Genomic DNA, 26183 nt, shown 5'->3' with positions numbered 1-26183 from the left:
TAACCCTTCCTGACAACCACCCATTGAGTCACAGAGAGCGGGCACTCCTCTGTGCTTGCTTGTGGCTCCTTCCCTAGCAACACCTGGCTGCTGCCACCATCCCTGAGTGGCCTCTGGGCTCTTGGGCATGGACAGAGCATTCATGAGGCCAGTGAGCCTTCGGAGCAGCACGGGCAGCTCGAGTGCTGCTCGGGGAACCTGGGCTGCAGCAACGAAGCTCGGGAAGGAAAATGGCAACCGCGTGGTCGTTTCAGGGTCCTGCTGCACCGCTGCACTTCAGAGAGGACCTCTTCAGTGTCGAAGAGAATTCTGGAGGAAGTGTGGGAGGCCAGGGCCCATGCTATACGGTCTAGGCAGCATTACGTCCCTGTGGTCTCTGCCCTGCACACCCCTCTATCTCCCGGCCGGAATATCAGGACCCAAACATGGGCTGATTCCTTCCCTTGATCCTTCAAGCTAACGAGATAAGGAATGCCACCAGTCAGACTCGAGGGCTTGGGGCACAAGGCACCGAAGGAGGGGTGGGAGGCTTTTGGCCTGGGGCGGGGAGGGGAGGGGTCTAGGCACTCAGTTCTAGAGGCTTTTCCTCACTAGCACATGCAGAGAGAACCTGGTGTCCTCTAGCACCCTCGGGAGACCCTCACTACTCCCGTGACCTCTGCTCACTGAAGTTATGTGAGGGCAGGAGCTGCCCTCTTATGGGGCCCCTTTCCAGGTCAAACGTTTTATTTGGAGAAATGTGCCTTCTGGGGACTAGGCTTTTCCAGCCTTAAACCCAGGAAGAAACAAAACCCAACTTTTCAAACACCTCGTATTTTTCTAAGTGAGGGGCAAGTCAGCTGTGGAAGCCGAGGTCCTTAGAATGGCAAGGGTGCTAGGCCTCTGTCGCCAAGACAGCCTCCTGCTCCTGCAGCCCCTGTTTTCCCAGCAGCCCAGACATCAGGGGGCAGCGCAGACTGTGTCTTCAACACATGGAGCCCTGAGTGGAGGAAGCGTTTACTGCACCTGTGCTAGGTCTGCAGCGTGGATTCCCAGCGCCCATGTAAATGCTGCGGGGGCGTGGCAGCCCAGCTGTAACCCCAGAATTTGGGGGGTAGAGACAGAGGGTCTGTGGAGCAAGCTGGCTAGCGAGACCAGCCATGCCAGTGAGCTTTGGTTCACACTAGAAGCCCTGCTTCAGTCAATACGGTGGATAGCAGCTGAGGACATAGCCAATGTCAACCTTCGGCCTCCACATGCACACACGTGCACACACCGCCACACACAAATACACACGCGAAACCAAACACAAGACAACCCATGGAGACCTAATGAGCCAGTTTACCTAATTCCTGTGCTCTGATGTTCTCTGAGTTCTCTTCCATTTCTACCTGATGGTCCTTAAGGGTCTGAAAGAGACTTCCAGACAGCTTGTTTGGGCCTGCCCCTCCTTCTCTCCTTCTTCCTTCCCAGGGAAACAGCAAATTCAGACCTCCACCCACTCTCCCCATCTCACTGAATTCTGCTTAAAGCAGTACCTCAGAAGGGAGACCTCTCTGCGGGTTCAGGGGAACTCACCATTAAGTCTCAGGGAAATGTGAGGATTTTTTTTTTCTTTTTTAGGTTTCTTTCTTTCTTTTTTGCAAGACATTTGACTGGCAGAATCTTTAAAAGCTGCTTTCTTTCAGGATGTTTTGGAATATTCTAGGGGAGCTTATTCTGTAATTAGCAGTGCCAGGGTGATGGGCTGTCAGCAGTCAACACTAGCAGTAAGGATTCCAGCAGCCTGGCCATAAGCCCAATGGTCCATTCAGTGCTGGCCTTCAACTTCCTCCAGCCTAATTTTCATGAAGTGGGGTTCTCAGCATTGGTGCTGAAATATCCACAGGCTGTGGTGGCTTTTAGAGAACAGTCACTGTGGATCTGTGGGACATTCATGTGAGGGACCACAGCCAATGTGCCAGCAGCTTCCAAGGCTGGGATGCCTCACAGCCTGCTCCTCCCTTAGCAGGTGTCCAGGAGTGATTTTGGTGTTGGGAGCAGGGCATGGAAACATTCCAAAGGACCAACATCCTTATTTTACAGAAGAGGACAGACAGAGGCCTGGACAGGGAAAATACAGGCATCCTTTAGGATCTATGGGGAGAACCTCCTTGGGTACCAAATTCCTCAGAAGTTTACGTCCTGATATAAAACAGCACAGCGTCTGCCTATCACTTAAGCACGTCCTCCCACCCACTTCATGTGGAACACCTGAGGCAATGGAAATGCTATGTAAATAGTTGCCATACTGCTATTTAGGAAATAATGATGAGAAAAAAGCCTGTGTGTATTTGTACAGTAGATGCTGAGAGCCTACTATCCTCTGTCAGGACCACAGAGTAGGAGAGCAGCCAGGTATCTGTGCCTCCAGGCAGGAGCTCTGTTCATCCTGTTACAGTCAGAGCCATTTCTAGCTCTTTCCTGCCACAAACATGCATTGAGTGCTGGGGGTGTCTCAGCGCCAGCGTGCCTGCACTGGGTGGCAGGCTGGGGACGAGAAGGGATTTTGCTGTGGATCTCACTGTGGCCTGGTGCCCTGAGCTGAGCAGGGGCTGTCCTCATTGGTGGTCACCCCTGACGAGTCTGAGGGAGGAACCTGGCTCTCAGGAGGATAAAGTCCATCAGATACCAAGCACCCAATTAGAAGGCAATGAGGAAAGGGTCCCAAGACGACAGAGACCCAGCACTCTGTGCTTGGGCAGACTGGCCCAGCCCCAGATGCTGAAGAACTGCGGAGGAAGCCTTGGGGTCCTCAGCAAGACGTGGGGATGCTGCAAATCCTGTCCACCCTGAAAATGGACGCAGTCCTGGTAATGGTCTAGCCTCTAGCCTCCCCTCCCCCAGCCGTCAACTCTGCTTCGCTGCACAGGGATGCCTGATCTGTACTCAGGAGAGAAGGAGGCCTTCAGTCTTGATGCTGTGAGGCCTGCTGCACCCGGGCAGCACAATCTGTTCTGCGGGTGCTACCTGGCTGCCCTTGCTGGTATTTTTCCATTGGCAATGGGCAGAAGACTCCTGTTGACTTATTTATACATCTCCCTGGTTGACTTATTTATTTATTTTTATCTACCTTCACCAACAACAGCAGGCAGAGAACAGCAGCTCAGGGTGGCCTGTGCCTCCCCATACAATGGAAAGTTTGGTGCTAATTACCCACTGGGGCTCTGCTTGCCCTCAGGGAAGCTGCTGTCCCTGGTGTTTGGAAGGAGGTATGCCACCGCAGCTGGTGGGCACCTGGCAGGGGAGGTACAGCTCTCTTGAACCTCTGCTTCCAAAGGTGGGGCGTGCCAGCTGTAGAAGCAGTGGGCACAAGTACACAGCCCACCCCAGGGGCCTGGTGGGAGAAGGGCTCCTAAGGCAGGTTCTCCATGGGCTGAACCAGTCACACATGCTACTGAGAGCCGTGTGAGGGGCTCCTCAGAGTCCCAGGACTTGCAGTGAGCATCCTAGCCCTTGGCCTCTACTCCAAGGCTCAAATCCCTTCCCAGTGGCCCAAGAGACATTACTTTCCTCATCTCTGTGACCATGCACTTGACAAGAAGCAACCTACATTAGGAAGGATTCATTTTGACTCACGCTTTGACCTGACCATCAACAACTTATTTTTCCTAGCTAGGTGTGCCACTTCCTAAAGATGCTACAACCTCCCCAAACAGTGCCACCAGGTGGGGACCAAGTGTTCAAACACATGAGCTTGTGGGACATCTTACATCCAGATCACAATGTAAGCTCTCAGGAGAGAAGGGGAGCCTCACCTCTGGGTACTCTCTGAATTCAATCTATCAGCAAACACTGCATGTGCAAACCTTGTTCCTGGGCTGGAGAAATGGCTTAGCGGCTATGATACTTTCCTGCAAAGGACCCAGGTTTGATTACCCAGGACCCACATAAGCTGGAGGCACAAGGTGACTCATGCATTTGGAGTTTGTTTGCAGCAGCTGAAGGCCTTGGCACACCCATTCTCTCTCTCAAATAAGTAAAATAAATAAAGGTGGTTTTATTTTTTAAAGTTAAAACAAAACACACAAAACCTTGTTCCAAAGACCTACTGAAATGCCCGATCAGGAAGCAGGGCCGGGAGTAGCCCACACACCCTCCCCCACCTGCAGTCCACTAGCAACTGCCAACCGAGGCGAAGTCCTCCTCTCTCTAAGCTTCATGCGTTTCCAGTCTGTGGCTCAAAAAACCTCGCATCCGATGCACAGATTTTGGAGAACTACTATGTATCAGTGTGTGTACTGTCCTGAGGCCTGAGGGCTTTCAGAAGGAGCACCTTCCAGGGAGAGCAGAGGCTGGGTGAGTGAGTGCTCAGGAGAGCAGCCCGAGGCCACGCTGCTGCACCTTTGTCCCGGGGACAGAGGGCAGTCCCGCTGCCATGCCACACAGGGTGGGGCTGCAGGTGAGCCCAGCCAAGGGCAGCCCACATGGCCCCGGTCGGTGAAGCACTACTTTTCCTTGGCTTCCTCAGGGGCAGGCAGATAACTTGAACAGTAACAAAGGTCGGGCTTACTAGGAATGCCAGGAACCTCCTGGCTTTATAGGAAATTCTCAAGGTTCCAAGAAGCCAATGGAATAGGGAAGAGGCACCAGCTGTTGGACTAGGAACCTCAAGTCTCGGAGGCAGGGCCAAGGCCATTCACCTCTAACCTTCAGAGACTTGCAGAACCCAGGCAATGCACGGTGTTGTCAAAAAGTCACTCCAGGGCTGGAGAGATGGCTTAGTGGTTAAGCACTTGCCTGCGCAGCCTAAGGACCCTAGTTTGAGGCTCGATTCTCCAGGACCCATGTAAGCCAGATGCACAAGATGGCACATTCATCTGGAGTTTGTTTGCAGTAGCTGGGGGCCCTGATGTGCCCATTCTCTCTCCATCTATCTCTGTCACTTTCAAATAAATAAATAAAAGTAAACAACCACAACAACAAGTCACTCCAGCCCCTAGCCCGCTCTTGGCATACTGTAGGCCTCCACAGGTGGTCATGGAATGCGGGCATCTCCTTGCTCTTCCCACCACCTCTTCTGCCCAGCCCAAGATCCACAATAAGTGTGGGTGTGAAAACTTGCCCACTGCTCCCCTCAGCCAGGACGGGCAGCTTCCAGACCCATCTCTGAAGGCTGCCTCAAGGTGCAATGTCCCCAGACACCTCCTGGACTTTGATGGAGAATGTGAGGTGCAGTGAGGCTCACAGCTCCCCACAGACCCAGTGGTCAGCAGACAGGGGACTGAGGAGGGTGGCCTCCTGGAGGTGGACGCCGGCTGCCCTGAGCTGGTGCTCAGCTGCAGCTGGAGAGGCTCACTTCTCAAGTCAGCTCCCTACGACACCAACCCCAGGGTGACTCACTACCTGCCGTGGAAGCTGTGGTCATTGTGGCCGGCACCTTTCCTACCCATGCCAGGGTCTGGCATGAACTGCTTTTTTTTTAAATTTTTTTTCTAGTTTTCAACAGAAACAAACAAATGATAAGACACTTTCCGAAATGGCTAAGCCTTAGAACATCTCTTCCCAAAATAACAAGAGAACTCATAACCCCAAATCTGGCTGAGGAGGAGGGGCGAGGGGCCTCGCTGGCCTGCCCTGGACCCTGCACTCTCCTTATGGTGCACGCAGGCCTGGCTGGCGCACCGCTGCTGCAGAACTGCATGTTTAGAGAGGAAAAGAGAACTAGGCAGCCTGCTTATAAACAGACCTTGACTGTTGGAATGTTCTTTTGTCGAGTGTGCATGTGTGTGTGCATGCATGTACATGCATTTGTGCACGTGGCACCCCATGTGCTTGCCTGCAGTGGCTACAACAAAACAGTGGGTATCCCGCTCCATCGGTCTGTTCCAGAGACAGTCTCTCTTGTATCCTGGAACTTGCTGGTTTACTTCTTTGCTTATTTTATTCATGAGCTTCAGGGACTCTTGGGTCTCTGCTCCTCTACAGGACTTGGATTACAGATGCGTGTGGCCATGCCTACCTGTTTACGTGACCCTGGGGGTTGAACTTGAGTGCTCTCTCTGGCCTTCATGTTTGCATAGAACTGCTGTTAACCACTGAGCCATCTCTCCAGCCTGACTACTTGAATTTTTTTCAAACTTTCTTCCTAGAGCTCCAAACTAGGGCACAAGGCTGGAACGAGGGGGGCGACGGACAGGCTGGGGAGGTAGCAGGGGCCTAGGGACCGGCTGTAGCTGTGCAGAAACGAAGGCTTCCAGTGTGCTGGATCTCTGTATGAGAGCAGAGACCCACAGGCTCCCCCCCGCTTTTTTTTTTACCACACACTGAGCTCTTATCATTTTCCACTTCAATATGGAATAAATCAGCATCAAGATCAGAGCTATGGGCCTGAGGGAATGACTTAGTGGGCGAGACTGCTTGCTGTCAGAGCGTGGGGGCTCCAAACCATCTGAGTTTGATTTCCTGGCACCCGTGTAGAAAGCTGCCCATGACCCCAGTCTTATGTGGCAGCAGCGATGGAGACTGGAGAACTGCTTAGGCTCTCTGGTCAGCCAATCTGCCTGGAAACAAACGGCAGCTCCAGGTACAGTACGAGACTCTGTCTCAGGGAAATAAGGTGGCACAGTGCTAGAGACAACAAGTGATGTCTCCTCTGGCCTCTACACTGTGCAGTGCATGACACACACACACACACACACACACACACACACACACACACACACACACACACACGAGAACGCACTGCATATATTCAACCCCTCTCCCATAAAAGATTAGATCTGTCTACTGAGAAGTCTCTAGTCAATGCTGATGGGAAGAGCCAGGAGCCAGGTGTGCACTGTGGCTCCTGTCTCCTAATGGCAGTGGCTGACATGGCTATGCCCACCTTCTCAGAAGTCCAATATCTGCACAGGGAGCTGAGTGTGGGTCCCTGAAGGCTTAGACATGACTTGGAGGGAGACTGGAAAACTAGAAAAGCGAATGAAGGCAACTTTCATCACATCTGTGGTCATCCTGTTCACCGTGACACTTTCAGGGTGTAGACCCAGGAAAGGTGACAGCTGTTTCAGGGTGCAGACTCGGGAAAGGTGGAGCTGTTTTGTGCTCCAAGCTCAGACTGGTCATATCCAGAAGTGACCTACCGGCCATGCTTACGGCTCCATGATGAACTTCCTAGTTATACTTAGACCCTTTGTTCAAAGTGAGCCCTCTCCTTTCTGAAGATCAAGAAGGGAAAGGACCTAACATCCGTCTCCCAGGGACTCTAGGGTAATCTCGTACTTCCACGACACTTTCACAGCCACTCTGTTCAGAAGAAGGGGAGGCACTGGGGGGAAGGCTGTGTCTGGCCCGGAGGGCAACCTGCTCAGTTGGCATGTTCACGTTTATGTGATGGAGGTGACATGTCAGGGTCAGGTCACACATATCTTCAGTCTATAACAGAGCTAGATTACAAATGCAGACTGTGTTCTTCATGTATACCACCCTTTCTGCCACCTGTCTGGGTGAAGTCATGTGCTAGCAAACTGAAAGAAAAAAAGTCTTGATTTTTTTCAGCACTTGCCATTTTCCAGGGTCTGAGTCCTCCTGCCAAGGCTGACTTCACACCACATACTTGAGCTCATTGCAGTGGCTCAGAGAGAGAAGAGGAAGCTGGACTTACTGGACCCCTGCATGCACTTTGGGAGTCTCCTCACTGGACTAACTGGTCCCTGCATGCACTTCGGGAGTCTCCTCACTGATCTGGAATGCAGGAGGTCCTAGTGCTGGGGCAGAGGGACCATGACAGAAACACAGGTCATGATAGAAAATCAGGTGACACCTAGGGCTGACAGGCATCAATTTCAGTGCCAGACCACACTATCATCTTGATGGTTGAGAGGCACAACACAAAAATCCCATTTTCTTCAGTATTGAGGCCACCAGGAGCATGGGAATGCAGCTTCCCTTTGGAGGCCAGGGCTCCACCACAGCTCTGCACCCTGGAAAGCTGCAGGCTTCCCAGCCTCCCTCCACCCTGTCACCACGGCCCAGCCTCCAGCAGGCTGCTAGCTACGCAGCTCAATTTTCCCATAGCCACTTCTTAGCAGACAGCCGTGTCCCCTGTCATGCTTGCTGGTGGTTGTGTGGGCGTCTGAGCGGGGGGCAGGGGTGGCTAGAGGAGGGCTGCTGCCAGCAGGAAGCTAGAGACTGTAGCTGGCTTTCTTTAATCATTCCAAAGGCAGAAACGGATTTGTCACCTTTGTATAAGACGCCAGGCAGCAGGTGAAGAATTTAACAGCTTGTGCGAGTTCTAATTAGAGAGCCAATTAGAACTCGATTGACCTGCCTTGCTTTGAAAGGCCTGGAAACACACATGTTGTCCTTGCAAAGGAGCAGATTCTGCTTCCAGCTTGTTCTGGGAGATCCCCACAGGGATCTCTCGCTTGTGCTTTGGTTCCATCCCCATGCCTCTGTGTAGATGTGGCCACCTGATTCAGAGGATGAGAGAGAACCCCAGGGGGACCCAGGGCCCGGCAAGGGAGGGGCTGGCTTCTTTCGGTAGCCAGCAGGCTGTGCTTCTTTATTTATGAAGAAAGAAAGTACAGCTCCACGCACCGCAGGCTCCCTCCTCTGCGCAGGCCGGCGGGGCCTGCTGCGCCTGGAAGCGCACTGGGCAGCGTTTCAATTAGGGAGCTAATCAAGACCCAACTCTCAGCAAGACAGGACCCCGGACTCATTGTACGCGCGCACATTCAAGATTCCTCCCAGCAAGTCACTGTTGTTACCAGCTTGGGGTCATTTCCTGTCCCCTGGTAACTGATATGTGACAGGCACAAAAAGCGGACGTTTCACATTTCTCCTAAGAACCCAGGCATGACATTTATCACTGGGCACGACTGAGATCCTTTGGGCTCAGGCGTGTGATCATATCTAATTCTCACAGTCTTGTCGGATGGTCACCATCCCCATGCACAGAAATATAAACTGAGGCAATTCACCTGGAGATCCCAGCTCCTCTGTGTCAAAGTTATGTCTAATTCAAGCCACTTTTGATCTTTTTGACTGAGACCTTCCTTCTGCATAGTCCAGGGGACAACACAGGGGGACCGTGGACACACGGGAGAGGGACTGGGGATCTGGGCCCAAATTCCCGCAATGGGGGGATCGGCAGGAGGAAGTCACGTCTTGCTCCTGCTACTTCAGTGCAAGTATTCTTCAGGAATCCTGGGCTGCCTTTCTTTTTTCCTCTTGGCATTCGTGCCTTAGCTTCTGTGAGCCACCATCGCCCACTGCCAGACCCCAGGCTTCAGCCTAGTCTTGTGTGAGCTGTCGTGACAACAGACAGCTCTTCCATGACCGACCCGGATCTCCACTTCAGTATGGCCAGGAAACTTGCCACCTCCCTTCTTCCTTCAGCTGCTCCTCCTGTGCCTGTCTTGCTGGGGAAGGCACCCTCTAGTCCCCTCACCAAACTTAGGGACTCTTAGTTTCCCATGTCACCTGCCCTCTACAGCTTCCAGAGTGATCTCTCCAAAATAAAAACCTGACCACACTGACTTGGTTGTTTAAATTTTATGGTGAAAAATTTCAAACCTCAGGAAAGCAGAAAGGCTAATATAGTTAGTTAACCACTGCTAAGTTTGAAAGCTATTAACCTTTCATATTGGCTTCATCGACTTCAGGGACAAGGGTTAATATTTATAGGAAACAATAGGCTGAGTGATATTTTACCCCTTAACACTCTAAAAAAAGTAAAGTTTTTTTTTTTTCTTATAACCACCTGAGCATAATACAACCAACAAGATCAGTAGTACCCTCAAAGGTTAATACGGTCAGAGCTCTTGTTGAGGAGTAACTCTGTCTGTGTCCTGCCCTTGTCTGGCCTCTGCTTCCCTATCTGTGACAAGGTTCTTAGATTAGGGAATCTCAATGGGATTCTAAATCTGCAGGGCCTTTACCTCCCTGGTGAGGGTAGGGTCTGGAGGCTTTTACCTGCATCTTTCCATTATAGACCCCACCCCCCACTGGGAGAGACTTTCAATCTTTCCCACCTGGCCCATGGAGCTGTCTTCTGTGAGCTTTCAGCCTATGAGTTTTAACTTTAGTCTACAGCTCAGACAACTGGTAGAGTTGACATAGAACTAAGCTTTCCATAGGGAGTCTCAGACCAGCCCTAATGATGGGCAAGACATTCAGGCACAAGGTGGTTGGAACCAGTGGTCCAGTGGGCCCTCCTGAATGTCACCGGCCTGGGTTCTGAGGCAGGCAATGGGGTAGGAAGGGCTGTGGAGTGAAAAGACAGCAGTAGGGTCAAGAATACTGAGTGGGGATCAGGATCGGCACGTGAGAACACAGACCAACCCAGGCAAGTGGAGGCCCTGGCCTGACCTGAGCCAGAACTGCGCGTAGCGGGGCAGAGGGGCAAATGGACCCGGCTGGCAGGCCTCACTAGAATAACAGAACAAAAGTCCTAAGAATAAATGCCTTGGGCAGAGCACATTAGATTTAAAAATGTTTAGATCATAATTAGTACTGAGAGCCTGAACTGTACTGCCCTTAATTAGTCATCTAGGACTCCAAAGCAGAGCACAGAAATAAACACGACATTGATCCTTCCCTTTGGCTGCAGTGAAGGAAGACCTGATGGCAACAGGGCCCATACCACGGTTTGCATTTTTGCAGCGCCTGTCCCAGCCCAGGCTGCTTCTGGCTCTGTGACTTCAGTCCGAGGGGACAGTGAAGTAAGCCCTCGCTGTGTCTCCCAATCAGTGCCGAAAGTCAAACAGAAGATATCTGTGGACTGAGTCCAGGCCTCGGGTAATTGTGGGAAGGTGGGGAGACAAGAGGCAGCCTGAGCTGCGTGATGAAGAACAGCACTCCATGCTCAGGGGACATTCTTTTTGCTTTAAGGAGGACACAGATGCCCAATAGCTAGAAAATGCTATAAACTAAAAATACGCAGTTCCAAAAGTATCTGGAGACACAGCTTCTGTCGGAAGAAAGCACCAGCTACCTGGTTCTCCCCAGTCACTTCTGCCTCCTGTCATCCAACCCCTGCACGGCCACACGTTTGGATGAAACCTTGGGGTTTCATGCTGGGTGGATCATACCTGCTGCTGCTACCGCCCTGGTCCCAGTGAGACAGCCCCTCCCCAGCCCACAAGAGCCGTCTGCAAGGAACACAAGTGCCCCGACACTGTGGGCATGGGGGAAGGATGCTTCTCTTGGAGATAGAGTAGTCATCCATCTGGGGACCACAATCAGGACTCTGGGGTCATAGCCCATGAAAATCACCTAGGGGAGGGCCAAGGATATGACCTTGGGCACAGTCAACTGGAGTGTGACTAACAAATACTCTGCTACTAGAGAATTCTAACCCAAGCTAGCAGGACTTGGGTACCTGCTTTTTTTTTTTTTTTTTTCAAACTGAAAACATCTAAGGATATGTGTATGACACACGAAGGCAAGGCGCTCAGGCCTAGTCTAGGCCATCCTTTGCTACTCTAAGTGCCAAGGCTGTCCCTTTCTTGATTCATCTGTGGCTCTGCTTTCAAAGCATTAGTGTTGGGTTGGAGAGATGGCTTAGCAGTTAAGGTGCTTGCCTGCAAAGCCAAAGGACCCAGGTTCAATTCCCCAGGACCCACATAAGCAGATGCACATGGTGGTGCATGCATCTGGAGTTTGTTTGAAGTGGCTGAAGGTCCTGGTGTACCCATCCTCTATTTCTCTCTACCTGTTTCTCTCTAAAATAAATAAAATAAAAAATAAATAAAATAAAAATTGAAAAACAAAAGCCATCTGTGGCTCTACTCTCAAGGCATTAGTGTTGGGCTGGAGAGATGGCTTAGCAGTTAAGGTGCTTGCCTGCAAAGCCAAAGGACCCAGGCTCAATTCCCCAGGACCCACATAAGCAGATGCACATGGTGGTATATGCATCTGGAGTTCGTTTGAAGTGGCTGAAGGTCCTGGTGCACCCATACTCTTTCGCTCTCAAATAAATAAAATAAAAAATAAATTAAAATTAAAATTGAAAAACAAAAGGCATCAGTGACGTATCTTGAGCTCCAGGAAGAAAGCAGAGGAGGGGTTGCCACTGGGCCGTTCCTGGCCCTGGTCCCAAGGTACCTTTCTGTCAGTATGTCTAATGTGGTCCCTGGGCTACCCAGGAGTGGCCCTTTCCAACTTCCCAGGTCCCTTTTTCTGAGTGAGGCCTTGGCACCTGGCCGATAGCTGAAAGGAAAGTGCAATTCTTTTTAGACCATATTTTGTTTTCTGGGTTGGAACTGTCTGTGGTGAGTGGTGAGAGTGTGTGTCACCTTCTCAGAGGGAAAACAGCCAAACTAAAAGGCCTCAAGGACAAAGCTGTGGAGTCCCGTGAGCCAGAAGAAACCCATACCAGGCAGGGCTTGCCCTGGGCCGCATGACACCCTTGTAGATGGACAGCTTGTAGCCAGTACCACACAAGCCCACCTGGGAAGACCCCTGCAGGGTCCACCGATGCTGTTCCACAAGTCTCTGGTTCAAGGACAGCAACCACACACTTCCCACTGGGAGACAGGGTATCATAAGGAAGACTGTGCTTGAGGACAAGAGGACAGAGTGTGAACTTGGGAGGGGTGGCCACTGTTCCGAGAGGGCCCCTGAGTAGAAGGCTACCCCTCCAGCCTTCTCCACACTTGGTCTCTGGAATGGGTACCACAGATTGGCCTGGGGACCCACTGGGCAGAGCTATTATACAGCAAATAATCCTTTCTGAGATCCAGTTTGTGGTACATCCCACGGCACCACAAGGCTCCATGAATTAGCATTCACTTGGCCTCTGTGGTCTCTCTAGTCCTGTTTCAAAGATATTTCCAGTGCTCACAGTCAGAAAGGCTTATGCCATGGTCAAACCCCCAAAGAAGCTCTCTGTACAAGGGAACAGACAGCCAACCTGCTGCTTCAGTCTGCTCTGATGCTAGTAGGCTCAAACCTCTTCAAGGGCAACCAGCCCCAGTGGTCTGCAGAGCCTAGTTTGTCCTGCCCCCACACCTAGTCTCGACAGGCCTTCCCACAGAGAGCCTCTCAACAGACCTGTGACAGGATCCACACCAAGGGCTTCTTGTGGGGGAGGGTGGGGTGAAGAAGAGCCCCTAGAGGAGGTGACAACTGAGTCAGCGGCCCTTTAGGTAGAGGACTGAGGAAGGGCCATAGTTGCCATGGCCTGGTCCTGTGGGGAAGATGGCAGTAAATGGGCCCAGGCTGCCTCCGCTGAGACCAGTGGGAGGAGACACGATACATCTTTTCAGAACCAGCCACACCAAGTGGGGCCTCTACTCACCACGTTGCCCCTCAGCCTTCATAACCTAGGCCGTGGCTCCACAGAAATGGACAACAAGTAACCTCGAGAAGCAAAGTGCCAGCTTCTGGCCAGCCAGGGGCCAGGACATATTCTTACTTCTGCCCCTCCCATCAGTGCAGCCGGACACAAACTCGAGCAGCAACACCCCACTCAGTCACAGAGACATAATCGGGGTGCGACTTACACCCAACGATGTCTGGTGTGCTCACCGATCATTTACTGAGCCCTACAGACCCTGAATGAATTCACTGAACCCACATGGTAACATTGTGCGGTCATGACTGTTAACCATCTTGTTGTGAGAAGACGGAAGTATAGCGGGCTTACAGAACGACAAAGTACAACAGCAAGAGCTCTGGGCTAGGGTGTGTGTGTGGCATGCACGAGGCCCTGGGTTCCATCCCCAGTACTGAAAAAAAAAAAAAAAAGCATGACAAAGCTGGGACCTGAACCCCCAGAAACTGCTCCAGCGCCATGTCCTTAGCTTCTGTGCCACCAGTCACAAGTGCTGGACTGCTCAGTAATGACACTGGCCCACTCCTAACTTATATCACCAGGGCAGGTCACCAAGAGTAGAAAACAAGAAGTCTCTAGATATTGTGGCAATAGACATTGCATATGAAACGTCCAAATTTCATTGCAAAGAAAAAGTGAGATTTGTGTATGCTAAGTACTGATAATTATTGGAAGGTCTTATGCTGTCAAAGGGGCTATAATGCCATTTGCACTATTAAAAACAGGGAGAAGAAGCAACACAGAACGAAGATTCCACCATGCACCAGAGCGCACTGCTTTCCCTCTGTCCTGCGAGTTCAAACCCTGGCTGCACTGAGTGAGGGGTGGGGAAATGAAGGCCTGTTGTGGAGACCAGCCAGGAACTCCATTAGCGACCCTCGACATATGCAAGGAGGGATTGTGCAGGTCTTCTTTGGAGAAAATAGAAGCTGCTCTCCTAAACTTTCAAGACAACTATTATTTTTTAATTCTGAAAGGAAACAGGACATTTAATAGGTGAAAGAGTGAGTGCTCACAGTAGGCTGAGGGAGAGCTTTGTTTCGTGCAGTCCTTGTCTGTGTGCGTGGAAGGGAAGCCGACACTGGAGGAAAAAGACCCATTTCTGAAGGTCTGCTTGGAAAGGTGGGAGGGCCTACCTGTACCTCCCTCCTTCACACCAGACCAGCAGAAAGGGACAGAGGCACTTCCCCGGAGAGAACCGGGGCCTCAGAAGGTAACCCTGGGCGATCTTTCAGTGATCTAGGGCCTTCGGCAGGCTGAGGGGACAATGAGGCAGCTGCACAGGCACAGGATGCCACCCCGGAGTCCTAACTTCCCATGCTCCTCTCTGACGTTAGCAAGGCAGGCTGCTGACTGATGAACTACAAGGCACCGTGGTTGTTTCTACTTCTCTGTGAACAAACAGACACCTTCAAAGATGGCAGGGAGCAAAACATCAGGTTTCATGATTTGCCGTGGCAGCCGCCTTAGTGAGTGAGGTTTGCCTGTTCCCTTCTCTTCAGCCTATCCTACCAACCTAGCGGCCCATTCACCGAGAGAGGAAGTTTTTACACGTGAACAAGCCTGCGAGCCTGAAGACAGTTTAAAGAGAGCTCTGACTGTGGGCCCTTCTTTCAAATTCAGAAGAGCTGCCATCCTTTTGGAACAATATTGTTAAACAGCTATGGGGCTTCTTTTTTTTTTTTTTTTTTTTTGAGGGCCTAGCTTTAACCCAGGCTGACCTGGAATTTACTATTGTAGTCTCAGGCTGGCCTCGATCTCACGGCAATCCTCCTACCTCTGCCTCCCAAGTGCTGAGATTAAAGGCTCACGCCATCACGCCTGGCCTGATGCCTGTTTTGATGGATCACCTTCAGAGCTGTTGAAAGAACTGAGAATGTAGGTATGATACAGACGCCTCATCCTAGTGAGACTTCTGTCGCGTGCTTCCCTTCCAAGCCTGTCCAGCATTTTTGTAACACAATGTTTTTCTAGCACCTCATCCGATGCTGGTGTATCACGCTATTAGTCTCTGGAGCTTTTCTACTTGATGTCACCCCAGATTCCAAAGTTTCAGAGAATGTGAGACCAGGGGGGCCTTCACAGACAGGTTGTTCATGCATCCTTTAGGTCAACGAAGTTTCCTCGTCTTAGAGTCCATTCCCAGAAACAAAGCACACCGCACTGGAGATGAGCCCAGACCCCGGAGTGCTGAGACGTTCTTTCCCGTTGAGCAGTGACCCCCTGCAAGCAGCCGCAGCCCTCACACTCCCGAGGAAAGCCCTCCTCTGGACCCCCATTCGCTGGCCCTCAGTCTCCCCTTTGGTCACCTTCCCTGGGACACTCCCTGTGTGTGGAGAGCTATGTCATTGGCCTGCCATCACTACTTCCTCTGGGAGCGCCTGAAGCACCTTCATATCACCTGCCGTTCTCCTTAGGCGATGATGTTCTGCACCTTCCCAGGCCCCAGACTTGGCTTAGACCATCAACATTCCCAGGCGGGCCCCCTTGTGCCTTCAATGTAGATGCTTTTTGGCTCCTAGCATCAGCCTCAAGATAGCACTGTCTGTGCCCCAACAGCCTTTGGACCCTGTCCACCCCTCTGGACACAGTGGTTCTCCTTTTCACTGGAGGTGGGCCTAACCACTGGGCAACCCCGCCCTGCTGGCTCCTTCTGTGCCTCTTCTCTAGCTCAACTGCCTCAGGCACCTCGACTTCCCTCCCCGTGCCATCCACCGTGCCAGCCCTGGCTGAACCCAACATCTGCTCCGGTTCGATACCCCTTTTCTCAACCTGTCAAACCAGGCCTCCTGCTGACACCATAGACCCGAGGGTACAGCAACCCCTTCCCCTGCTGTCGGCATCGACTCCTCTCCTTGTAGCCTTCCTGGCTCACTGCCATGGTCACTTCACTACTGAAAGTCCTTGTTCCTTCCTTACTTCTCCATCGCACACATTGCCCTCAAAAGCCCAGACTGACGTTATCAGAGGGCAGCCAGATGTCCCTGTTTGTAGTCTGTCCCTGTCCTGGAATTGTGTCCTTGGCTGTACTGAGTATCTGTGCCTGTCCTTGGCCTGGGAAGTCTGGCCCAGGAAGTCATTTTCTCCCAGTGGCCACTGTGGCTGCCTTCCTCTCCTTTCCCTTTACTCAAAACTGCTTTGGGAAAAGCTGTCCTATGCTTCATTAATGCATTGTGGGTACAGTGAGAGGAAGGCTTTTTAACATAGTCCGCAAATAAATGTAAATTTATACATTTATGCAAACTAACACAAAAATATGCCTTTAGATTTTCTGGGGAAAATCTGGTCATTCTATGAACTCCTCTGCTTGTCAATAACACTGCTTTGTAATTTCTTGTCCCCTTAGCTTCTTGTTTCCTTAATACCTGCCCAAACTCCCTCCCTGCCTCCTTGTCTGGGCTAAGTAATTACTACTGCTCAACACCTTTGTTCTTTTCTTCCTTTTCACCACATGTGAATTTACACACACAAAGGAAGCTAAAGCTATTAGAAAATTGTCCTTTTCTCCTGGGCTTTAATTTACATTTCTCTTCTCAAGTCTGACCTTTCCTTTTCCTGAATACTATCTGCTTCATCATTGCTTTTTAACAAAGTTAACACATTTGCATTTCTGCATAAATTAAAGGCCCCAGTAATCTGCCACCACACACCTAGAAGTTGGGGAGGAACTGCTCTCCACAGAGGAGGTCAGAGCTTCTGTCTGTGCTCCGAGGCTCTCTGTGGCTACCATCAGCCACCAGTTCTCTTGCCTGTGACAGACAACTGCCCCTCTGCTCACCCTTCTCTCTGAGGCCTGGGGCTGTCACACTGTGCTTGGTGGTTTTCTCGGTCACCACTGTTTGCCTTATGTGGTTCCTTCCTTGGGACTTCCTTGGCTGCATTGATGGTGGTCCTGGGCCATGTTCTTGGAGCTGCCAGCTCTGACCCTCTAGACCTAGCCCAGCACAGCCTGGCCACCTGCTACCCTTGCCCGCTCACACTCTCCCCTCTGGTGGCTGGCCAACCCTGCTCACTGCTGCTCCTGCCTCCTGGTTTCCAGACACATTGAAAAAGGTCTCCCGAGTTCGTGGCTACTACTCATTCCCATTGGCAAGATCTCTAAGGCAGCCAGTGTCTCCGGGTCTGGTGAGGCTCAGATGCTGCCAATGGATGTGGCAGGCCAGGCTCCACCTTCAGCCTGTTCCTGGCTTGCCAGGCCCTGTGCTGGCCACCGAGCTAGGTCCTTGAGAAAGGAAAAGTGCCAGGCACTTATCAGGAGCTCGGGTGTCTTGAAAAGCTCCAGGGGGAAAACAGAAACCTCTCCCAGGGTGATTTTCCTACTGATCTTTTGTCTCATGTGTTCCCCTTGGGGATGAACAAGAAATACTCATCTGAATAATTCATAGGCCCTGAGGTGGAAGCACCTTGTTTTAATAGGACTGGGGATCTGGCATTATCTTAACTCTTCTGCCACGCTCCAGCAAAGGCCAGGAGACCTGAAATGCTCTTAGCACTGTCCTCTTTCGAGAGTGAGATAAAAATGAGAAGCCAAGTAGTATTTTTAACCAAAAGCTAATGTTTGGATAATATGTGAAATTATTTATGAAGATACATTAAGCTACAGTGTGCTCACAAAAGGAAGCTAAAAAATTAAGTAGCTATAATTATTATTAGGTTTGATTTAGTTTTAAAATGGATAGTGATCTCTGCTTTTCTAGCTAATGAGCACCTACTAGGTACAGAGAGCTCTGCTGGCTTTACTATATGAATTATTTTAGTTGCCATACAGCTTACCAGGTAGGTAACAGCCTGCTTCAAAGAAATGCCACATTGCCTGGAAGTCAAGCCATGAGTCTAAGTTTAAGTCCAGTCCTAACTCTTCCCATGGTGCCCAGTTCCCAGCTCATTAGTGTTCTGCTGAGCGCAAAAGTGAAGGTGCACCTTACGGGAAACCACATCCTCTCAGTCCTGGACTGATGGAGCTGATCTACAGGAACGCCTGCTTGTGCAAAGCACACCAAGGCCCAGACAGCTTCTGGGCCCTTCCTGGGGTTAAAGAGCAAGTGGCATCATGAGGCCTGATCTCTGCTTAGGACTCCCTGTCCTGTACCCCCACTCTCTTCCTAAACAGCACTGTCTGATGATGGGCACTGAGTTCACAAGGGCCACAGACGTGCGGGGTCCCTCACCTTCCTAGAGGCTCTTCTTTCTAAACCACAGATGCCTGCTGCTAAGAACAAAACAACCTTAGAATGCACTTGGTCCACAGGCTGGAGAGGCTAGTGGGTCAGTCACACAGACCTCATGATTTTGTGTTTCACAAAGACTGGGACTCACAAGGAGACCTCTGTGCGCCACAGCACCTCATATACATTCTTGATGGACAGAGTCCCTGCAACGACACTGAGACAGCCAAGTGGCTCACTTTACGATTTGTCGAAAATAGTCCGTGGTCAGAGGTGGAGGGCAGCATGACAACATATCCCTCTCTGGCCTGGGTACCCAAAGAGGGACATGTATTTTTCTGCAGTTGACACAGGCAAACATTGTGTGGGAACTGGTTGAGCATTCCACCTCCCTGCACAGCATGGCCACCCCTCCCTCCTCTGATGGGCTGTCCCTTACCACTTCTCCCTCCTCAGATGGACAGCAGCCTCACAGACAAGCTAGAGTCTCAGGCTCGGAGGGTGGAAGTGCTCCGACCTTTGAACTCTGGAAAATCTCGGGTATGGATCCTCCTGCAAGGTGGTTGCTGCAAACAATGCAGAGACCAAGAAGACAATGACAGTACTGGACAAGATTGTCCTTCTCTAACCTAGGACCACTGGGTGACTTGGACTGCTGACTGAAATTGCTCCATGACACCTAACAGTACCCTGGGTAGAGCTCCTATGTCTGTATACTGTCACCTCCCAGGGTATCTTTTGTATAAAGCACCAGATGGACTGTGTCAGCCCAGCTGATTGCATTTGGTCTTTGTAACTGGTGGGTTTTAGGATCACAAGCCACCTGCAACTTGCAGAGGAAGCTCCAATCCAAACCTGGGGTCCTGGTCAGATCCGACTCACCAGTCGTTGCATGCTCTTCACATGGGTGGGGCTGATGGATAAGGCTTCTTCGTACCATCGCCGGGCCTCATCGAAGTTTCCTCGTAGCTCAGCGACCTGACCCCTCATGTACAGGACATTGTGGGACATTGGGAAGAGGTTGGCAGCTTCTTGGGTACAGGCTGTGGCTTCGGCAGGCTTTCCAATGCCGATGTAAACCTCAGCTGCAGGAAGAGAGCAGAGAACAGATGTTGTCCTGGTTCACTGCCATCCACAAGCGGCTGCTGCTCTGCTTGGGGACTTTCGCGTTCCCCCACAGGAACCTGGCAGGGCCCAGAGCCAGCTGTCCCCGACCCCTCTGGACATGGACATAGGCCAACAGTCTCTTGTGCTCACTCCTAGCTAGGGAGTTCAGTCACTCATGCTAGGGGCCTTGAAGGGCAGACATATGTCCCTACCAAACAGATGGAAAGGAAGTCTGCCAGGGCTCTTCCCCCACCTCTGAGAGTCGCCAACCTCATGGCCCACCTAAGGCCCTCAACATCCACAAACGTTAAACTAGGCATGGCATAAAACATATTTGGATGGTGGAGCCAGCAGAACCTTTGAGTTGAAGACCAGCCTGGCTGGAGAAGCTGGGCTTTGCCTCCACAGAGAGAGGGCTGGAATGAGCAGACAGCAGAGCAGAGGAGGCTCATGGTCCTTCCCAGGGCAAGGGCTCTGCCTGCCAGCCCAGCTCTCCTGAAGCCAGGAGTATGCCAAGGGCACAGGCTGCTGCCAAGCTGTTTAAAGGTATGAGATAGCGTGGCCGCTCCATCAGCCCCAGCCTTCTTCAGGGGAAACCGCTGTGCCCAGGAGATTTTTACCCATTAGCATCCACACTGCCTTTCAGAAACCAAGTTTCCACCTTCAAAACTGGCAGGCATGTGACCTTTCTGCCAGCCTCAGGCCTCCGCTCCCTCTCCTCTGTGCAAAGAACCTCAACTTGTCCTGTAGCCTGACCTCCCTCGAAGAGCCCCCCCATGTATTCTCAAGGACCACCTCTCTGTGTCTTGGGTATGTCTAGGTATGGTAGCCATGTGGGAATACTGTGACTTGCCCCATGCGTCCTCTCCCTGAAGGCTCTGTCTGACCACCACACCATCTTTCCTCTTGCCTGAGTCTGAAACTTCAAGGACATCTGAGTCCTTTCTCCCCACAGCCACCATGTCCTATCTGCCAGGCCTCCTGCCCAGAGCCTTGTCCATGCCTGCTCAACGTGGCTCTTCTCTGGGATCTCAAACTTCTCCCACATGTAAGTCAGTCCTTTCTTCTCAGTACTTGTCCAACCCCTGGCTTCAGTGGAATATGCCTGTGTCTTCATCTACCTGTAAGTTATGTGTATGAACTATAATTACTGAAGTGGAAATGTTAAACCCGGGGTACCGGGGAATACCTGTAATTCCAGGACTCGGGAAACTGAGTTCCAGACCAGTGAGGGTAACTTAGTGAGAGCTTGCTTCAAATTAAAAGTTTGGCTGGGCCAGTGATAGTATTTGCTTAGCCTGCATGAGGCCCCAGGTCCAGTCTCCAGTAACATGCACACACACATACTCACAGAAAGAACCCAAGAAAGCAGTGGAAACACTAAAAGAACACAGTCTGAGAAATGGAGATCTTCTTTCTCCCCATGGAGTCCTCTTCACACTGGAGAGCGCCCCACCACAGCTTCTCCTCCTGCTGCCCAGCTGGCTGCTGATCCACAGCGGCTGGCCGCCATCACCTTCAGGAGGCAGAGCTCAGGTCTCTCCCTCCTGAAGGCCTGGGAGCATTTGTTCCCCTTGGAGCATGCGGCATCTGGGACAAGGTCAGCTTCTGTCCTCTACACCTCCCACTGAGCCTTCTATGAACAGCCACTTACCCTGTTGCCCCCTTCCCCTTGGCATTTCCACTTTCTGTTTCCCATGTGTCTGCACTAGAATGCAAGCCACAGCTACCCAAGGGCAGGGTTGTGCCTGCTGTCTGCTGCGGAGTCCCCTGGGGTGTGGACAGGGCCCGGCATGTGGAGCGCGGTGCAGCTGCGGAAGGCATGGTGACAGCGGCAGTGCTAGCAGCTCACATTCAATAGGCACGTGTTGTGCGTTAGGAAGTCCTCTGACTTTTCCCTTTATCTGTATGGCAAGCCCGGTATCGGGCACTGCTGCATTGTCTCCATGGTGCAGATGAGGAGACTGAGGCACTGTAAGGCCAAGCATGGGTGCAAGGTCCCAGGCTAAACTCGGCTCAAAAGAGCAGTTTGCTTCGAGCCTGTGCTCTTGACTTGTGCATAGCACAGCCTTCCCTGCTTAAAAGGAACCTCAGGCCCCTCTGTCCAGCCTGCAGAGCCTTTGGTGACCTACTCCACCACCCTTGCCTTGCACCTGCTACCTTACTACTGTGTCCTGCATGGCCCGGCTCTGGCATGCTACACGCTGTCTCTTGCAAGGCTGGGTGTCTATCTCCACACTTCCATCTTCTCTCTGGCCTCTGCCTGTGAAGGCATCACTCCAGACCCCTTCAAGGCACGGCCTGATGGCCACCATCCCCGGAAGCTATCTCTTAATGCTTCCTTCCTGATCCTGTGAGACTCTGGTACCTGTACTGTTCCCCACTAGTATTTCTGGAGGGTCCCAGAGCAGACTCTGATGCCCTTGTTAGTCCCCACTTCCAGGTCCTGGCCTGCAGATTGGTAAACAGAAGGGGTGAACCTCAGGGCCCATGTCTGTCACCCAGCCCGAGTCTGGCTTGAGCATGCCCATTTGCTTTGTAATCACATTCGCACTCAGAAGGAAGGCTAAAGAGGGAAGTGTCACCTCTTCCAGTGGGTTTCATGCCACCTTTCCAAGCCATTGGGATCCAGGGGTGGCCTTGTCCTTTTCAACTCTCACTGCACTGGTGCCCTGCCCTCGGAGGGGCCAGCAGTGAGAGGCAGACTCTGTTTGCAGGTGTTGCCTGGCCCTGCGCATCTCTGGGCCAGGTCCTGAGCTGAGCCCTGAGTCCCACACTGAGCGTGGCCCAGGCCCTTCCTTGCTGAAGGCCCAGCCAAATACTTTTGCCAAGCTCTTGGCTACACAGCTTCCATTCATCTCTGAGTCTGTGACTGGCCATGCTCCTTCGGGACTCTGTAGGACGAGACACACTCCTCACCCTACTGGTGAGATGTTCACTCATCCTTTCCAGGCCTCGACCCAGCTGTGCAGACTTGGGATTCTTCCCCAGTGGCTCTCCCTCCTTGGCAACCTTGAGTCATCATTCTCAGGAGCTAGACCTAGCAGGGCCGATGTGGAGCCTCTTCCTATCACCATGTAGACATTCTCTATACCTGCCCACGGTGCATGCCCTGCTGGGGCTGAGGGCCACCCCGTCTGTTTGGGCCCTGTCATCTTTCACCTTCTGAAGGACTTTGTGCTTCCACATAGCCCCTCTCTCTGGGATGCCAAGGAGCTCAATCTTTACGGGGTCACCTGCACTGTCATTCTGCATCCCCAGGTCTTCCTGATTTCACACTCCTCCCCAGCTCAGCTGTCCCTGCCTCATGGGGGTTCTTCTCTAGAGAAAGGCACACCCTCTCTGCCTCCACTTTCCCAGTAACCGGCCCTGCACTCCCTGGTAGAAGACCTCCAGCTCCACCACTCCACTGATACCAGTCTTGCTCCAGTCCCAAGAAGCTCCCCTCCCTCAAACCCATCAAATGCTCTGTCTGGATCCCACATGGCTTCTTAGTGCCATGACCTGCCAGCCACAGCCTCTTTCAAGAGTTCACTAGGAACTAGTGCTTGTGACATGCACACCATGACAAGCACACCACCGTGAACTCTCGTGTGACTGTCCTGACATCCTCATGTTGCTCAGAGAGAGAGAAATAACCTGCCTATGGTCTCCCACTCACTGACAGAGGGTGAGACCAGGAATTGTGTCCAGTGTTGGCCACTGACTTCAGGATCCTAGGCATACTAGGCAAGTGCAATTACCAATGAGCTACATCCCTGGCCTTCTTATGACTCTTTATTTTTGAGACAGGGTCCAAGTTGTCCAGGTTGGTCTTGAACTCACTCTATAGCTCAGGCAGGCCTTGAACTTATAATCCTCCTGCCTCAGCCTCCCAAGTAGCTGGAATTATAGCTGTGGCAACAAGTCCAGCTGGACACCAGGACTTAAAAGCACCTGCGTCCTGAGCCCAAGTCACTGATGGCGCTATACCGGCTCCTGAGCAAGTCCCCTCCAGGGGCTGTGAGATGGTCTGTCTTGCCTCCCCAACTCCTTGCTGACCACTTCAGTTTCTGGGGCATTCCTGTCTCCCAACATTAACCATGGAGGAGCTCAGGTCTTGGCTGGCCCTGTCCCTTCTCTACTTCATTATCTTCTTGGTTTTCTTATCATATATGTAGTGCCTTTAAATCCCAATTCCCAAATTCATGTTTCCACGTCAAGTCTGAAATAAAGACTTGAATGCCAGCTGCTGCCCATTTGGTACCATGACTTGCATGTCCTCAGCTATCAGACGTGCCCAGGTTCAAATGGCATTTGGGAATCGCTTCCTCCTCAACCCTGGTGCCTTAGCTCTTCTCTCTAGCTGCCCCGCTGGGAGGAATACTGTCACTTGTCACCCACTGACTCAAGGCCAGCTCCAGTGCTCTTCCCAGACCCCTTCTTTTCCTTCACTCTCGTTTCTTTACCCAGGAACCAGGCCCATCAGCTCCACCTTGACAAACATGCCAAATACCCCCGTCTTGCCCTTCCACTGCCATCTGGGACCCTCCCTCGGTCCCCAGAACTGACACTCTGAGCTGTCCTCCTGTCCCTTTAGCTTCCGCCCTTCCCATACGCAGCTGGTGGGAGCTTTTAGAACCTCACTCAGATCGGCACTGGGTTAGTCCTTGGCTGACTTCCCCTGCTGTGATGGTTGCCGGAGGGCGGTGCTCCGCCCCAAGCTCGTGCGTCTGCAGGCCTTCCCTCCACGCAGCGCTGGGGAGCACAGCGCCACGCCTCCCTACGCTGTCCCTGGCCAGTGTCACCAAGCATCTGGTCTGCTCAAACATGGGCACGACTTCTCTGCTGCCCTGCTTGGTGAGGGCTTTTGTTCCTAGGGGCCACAGAGCAGCAGTGCTTGTTCCTGGCACCTGGTGCCACGGGAGCTGAGGGCTTTAGGAACTGTTTTGTTTCTACCTGCACACTCTAGGAAGGGAGGCACTGTGTGTGCAGGGCCACTGAGAAGCAGAGCCGGCACATGGGACATACTTGTGGATAATGCGTCAAAGAGCTGGACACCTCCTGAAGGCTAGAATAGGACTGGTTGGGTCTGAATTCAGGCCTGCCAACATGGGAGCCTTGTAACCTGAGACAAGTGACTTGAGGGCTCTACTTCAGTCACGATAAACATTAAACAAGTTGTGACATATAGACTTTTTCGGACAGCATCTGAAACATACTTTATACTTGATGAATGCCAGAACTTTCTAAGGGAGGCTGATGGGGTAGGCTGGCTCCCAGGACTCTGTGTCCCTGGAACAGGTATCCCTTTGCTGTGGTCCACACATCATGTATCTGGAAACTGTTTTCATTTCCTCATGGTGGACAAGGCAGAGCTGCCCCTTGCCTTTGCTGATGTAATTTTGTGGTGTCTGGGAGGATCCGGGAAGGAGGAAGTGGCCAGGAGAGGCCAAGACCAAGGAAACTGTGAGTATCACAGCTTTAAATTCCCAGCAGAAATCAGAAAATCTGATCTTGCACATCTAAGAATAGCCGTTGGTTTCAGCTGTGAGAGGTGCCAAAACGAAAGCTATAATTATTAGTAAGTAACAAGCAGAAATTAACCACCTACCGCAAAGGCATTTTTAGCACTATCCCAATGTGGGAATGAAAGATGGGCACCCAGAAGCTATTGGGCTTGGAAGAGCGGTGGTTCTGCTCGGAGCTACTGTGACTGGTGAGTTTCCAATGGAAACATTAAGGCGTGCGGCCTTCAATAGAGCTCCAGTGGGTATGTGCTGAGGCGCCACTCCTGTGCCCTGCTCTGGGAAGAATGAACAGCATCCACAGCTGTCTAGTGGCTTCCCCATATGCAGTGGAGGGAGGACTCCCTCTCTGTCTTCTGCATGAGACTGTATGTAAATGGTACCACAGAATACATGACACTTTCAGGAAAAGAGGAGAAAATAGGTAGCTGATTTCTAGATATCAGAGGAAGTTCAAATACTATAAGAAAAGATTAATAAGTATATTTAATTTTTTTTTAATTTATTTGAGAGAGAGAGAGAGAGAATGGGCACATCGGGGCTTCTAGTAACTGCAACTGAACTCCAGACTCATGCACCACCTTGTGCATCTGGCTTACATGGGCATTGAGGAGTTGAACCTGGGTTCTTAGGCTTTGCAGGCAAGTACCTTAACTGCTAACCCATCTCTCCAGCCCTAATAAGTGTATTTTAGCATAATGTTTGAAGAATAAAAACCCAATACAAAGAAAATAAAAATTGGGGAGAGATTTATAGCACCTATCATAGACACGAGGCAAGTTTCTCTGACACATAACAGGGGTCTTACAGGTGAGCAGGGAAAGCTTTGTATATGGGATGAGTGGGCAATCCAGAGCAGCCAACTGAACCAGCAGTTTTCATGGATTCCACTGGTAAAGATCCAGGGTTTTGAGACTCCGATGTTGGCAAGAGAAAATGAAAATAGACATTCTATGATGACTGGAATAGAAACTAATATAGCTTTCTGGAAGGTTGTGTGACCACATTTATCCAAATAAAAACCCTTTGATCTATCAGTACCATTTTTTGAAGTTCATCTTAGAGACACAGAATAATTATAGATCAGGATATAGACACATTGTA

General features: G+C 51.5%; 1 protein-coding gene across 3 annotated transcripts in view; it reads right to left on the bottom strand.

Annotated features, from left to right (window-relative positions):
* Ttc7b (tetratricopeptide repeat domain 7B) overlaps window positions 1-26183 on the bottom strand; it is a 245655-nt gene that overhangs the window by 8689 nt on the left and 210783 nt on the right. For all 3 annotated transcript variants that reach the window (XM_045155047.1, XM_045155048.1, XM_045155049.1), the window contains one exon: window positions 19348-19550. In XM_045155047.1, the coding sequence (XP_045010982.1) occupies window positions 19348-19550 (203 nt within the window). The remainder of the gene's footprint in view (window positions 1-19347; window positions 19551-26183) is intronic.

The sequence above is a fragment of the Jaculus jaculus genome, chromosome 7, assembly GCF_020740685.1.
Source record: "Jaculus jaculus isolate mJacJac1 chromosome 7, mJacJac1.mat.Y.cur, whole genome shotgun sequence".
NCBI lineage: Eukaryota > Metazoa > Chordata > Mammalia > Rodentia > Dipodidae > Jaculus > Jaculus jaculus.
The sequence above is the reverse complement of the archived record's forward strand: the minus strand, read 5'-3'. Positions and strand labels throughout refer to the sequence as shown.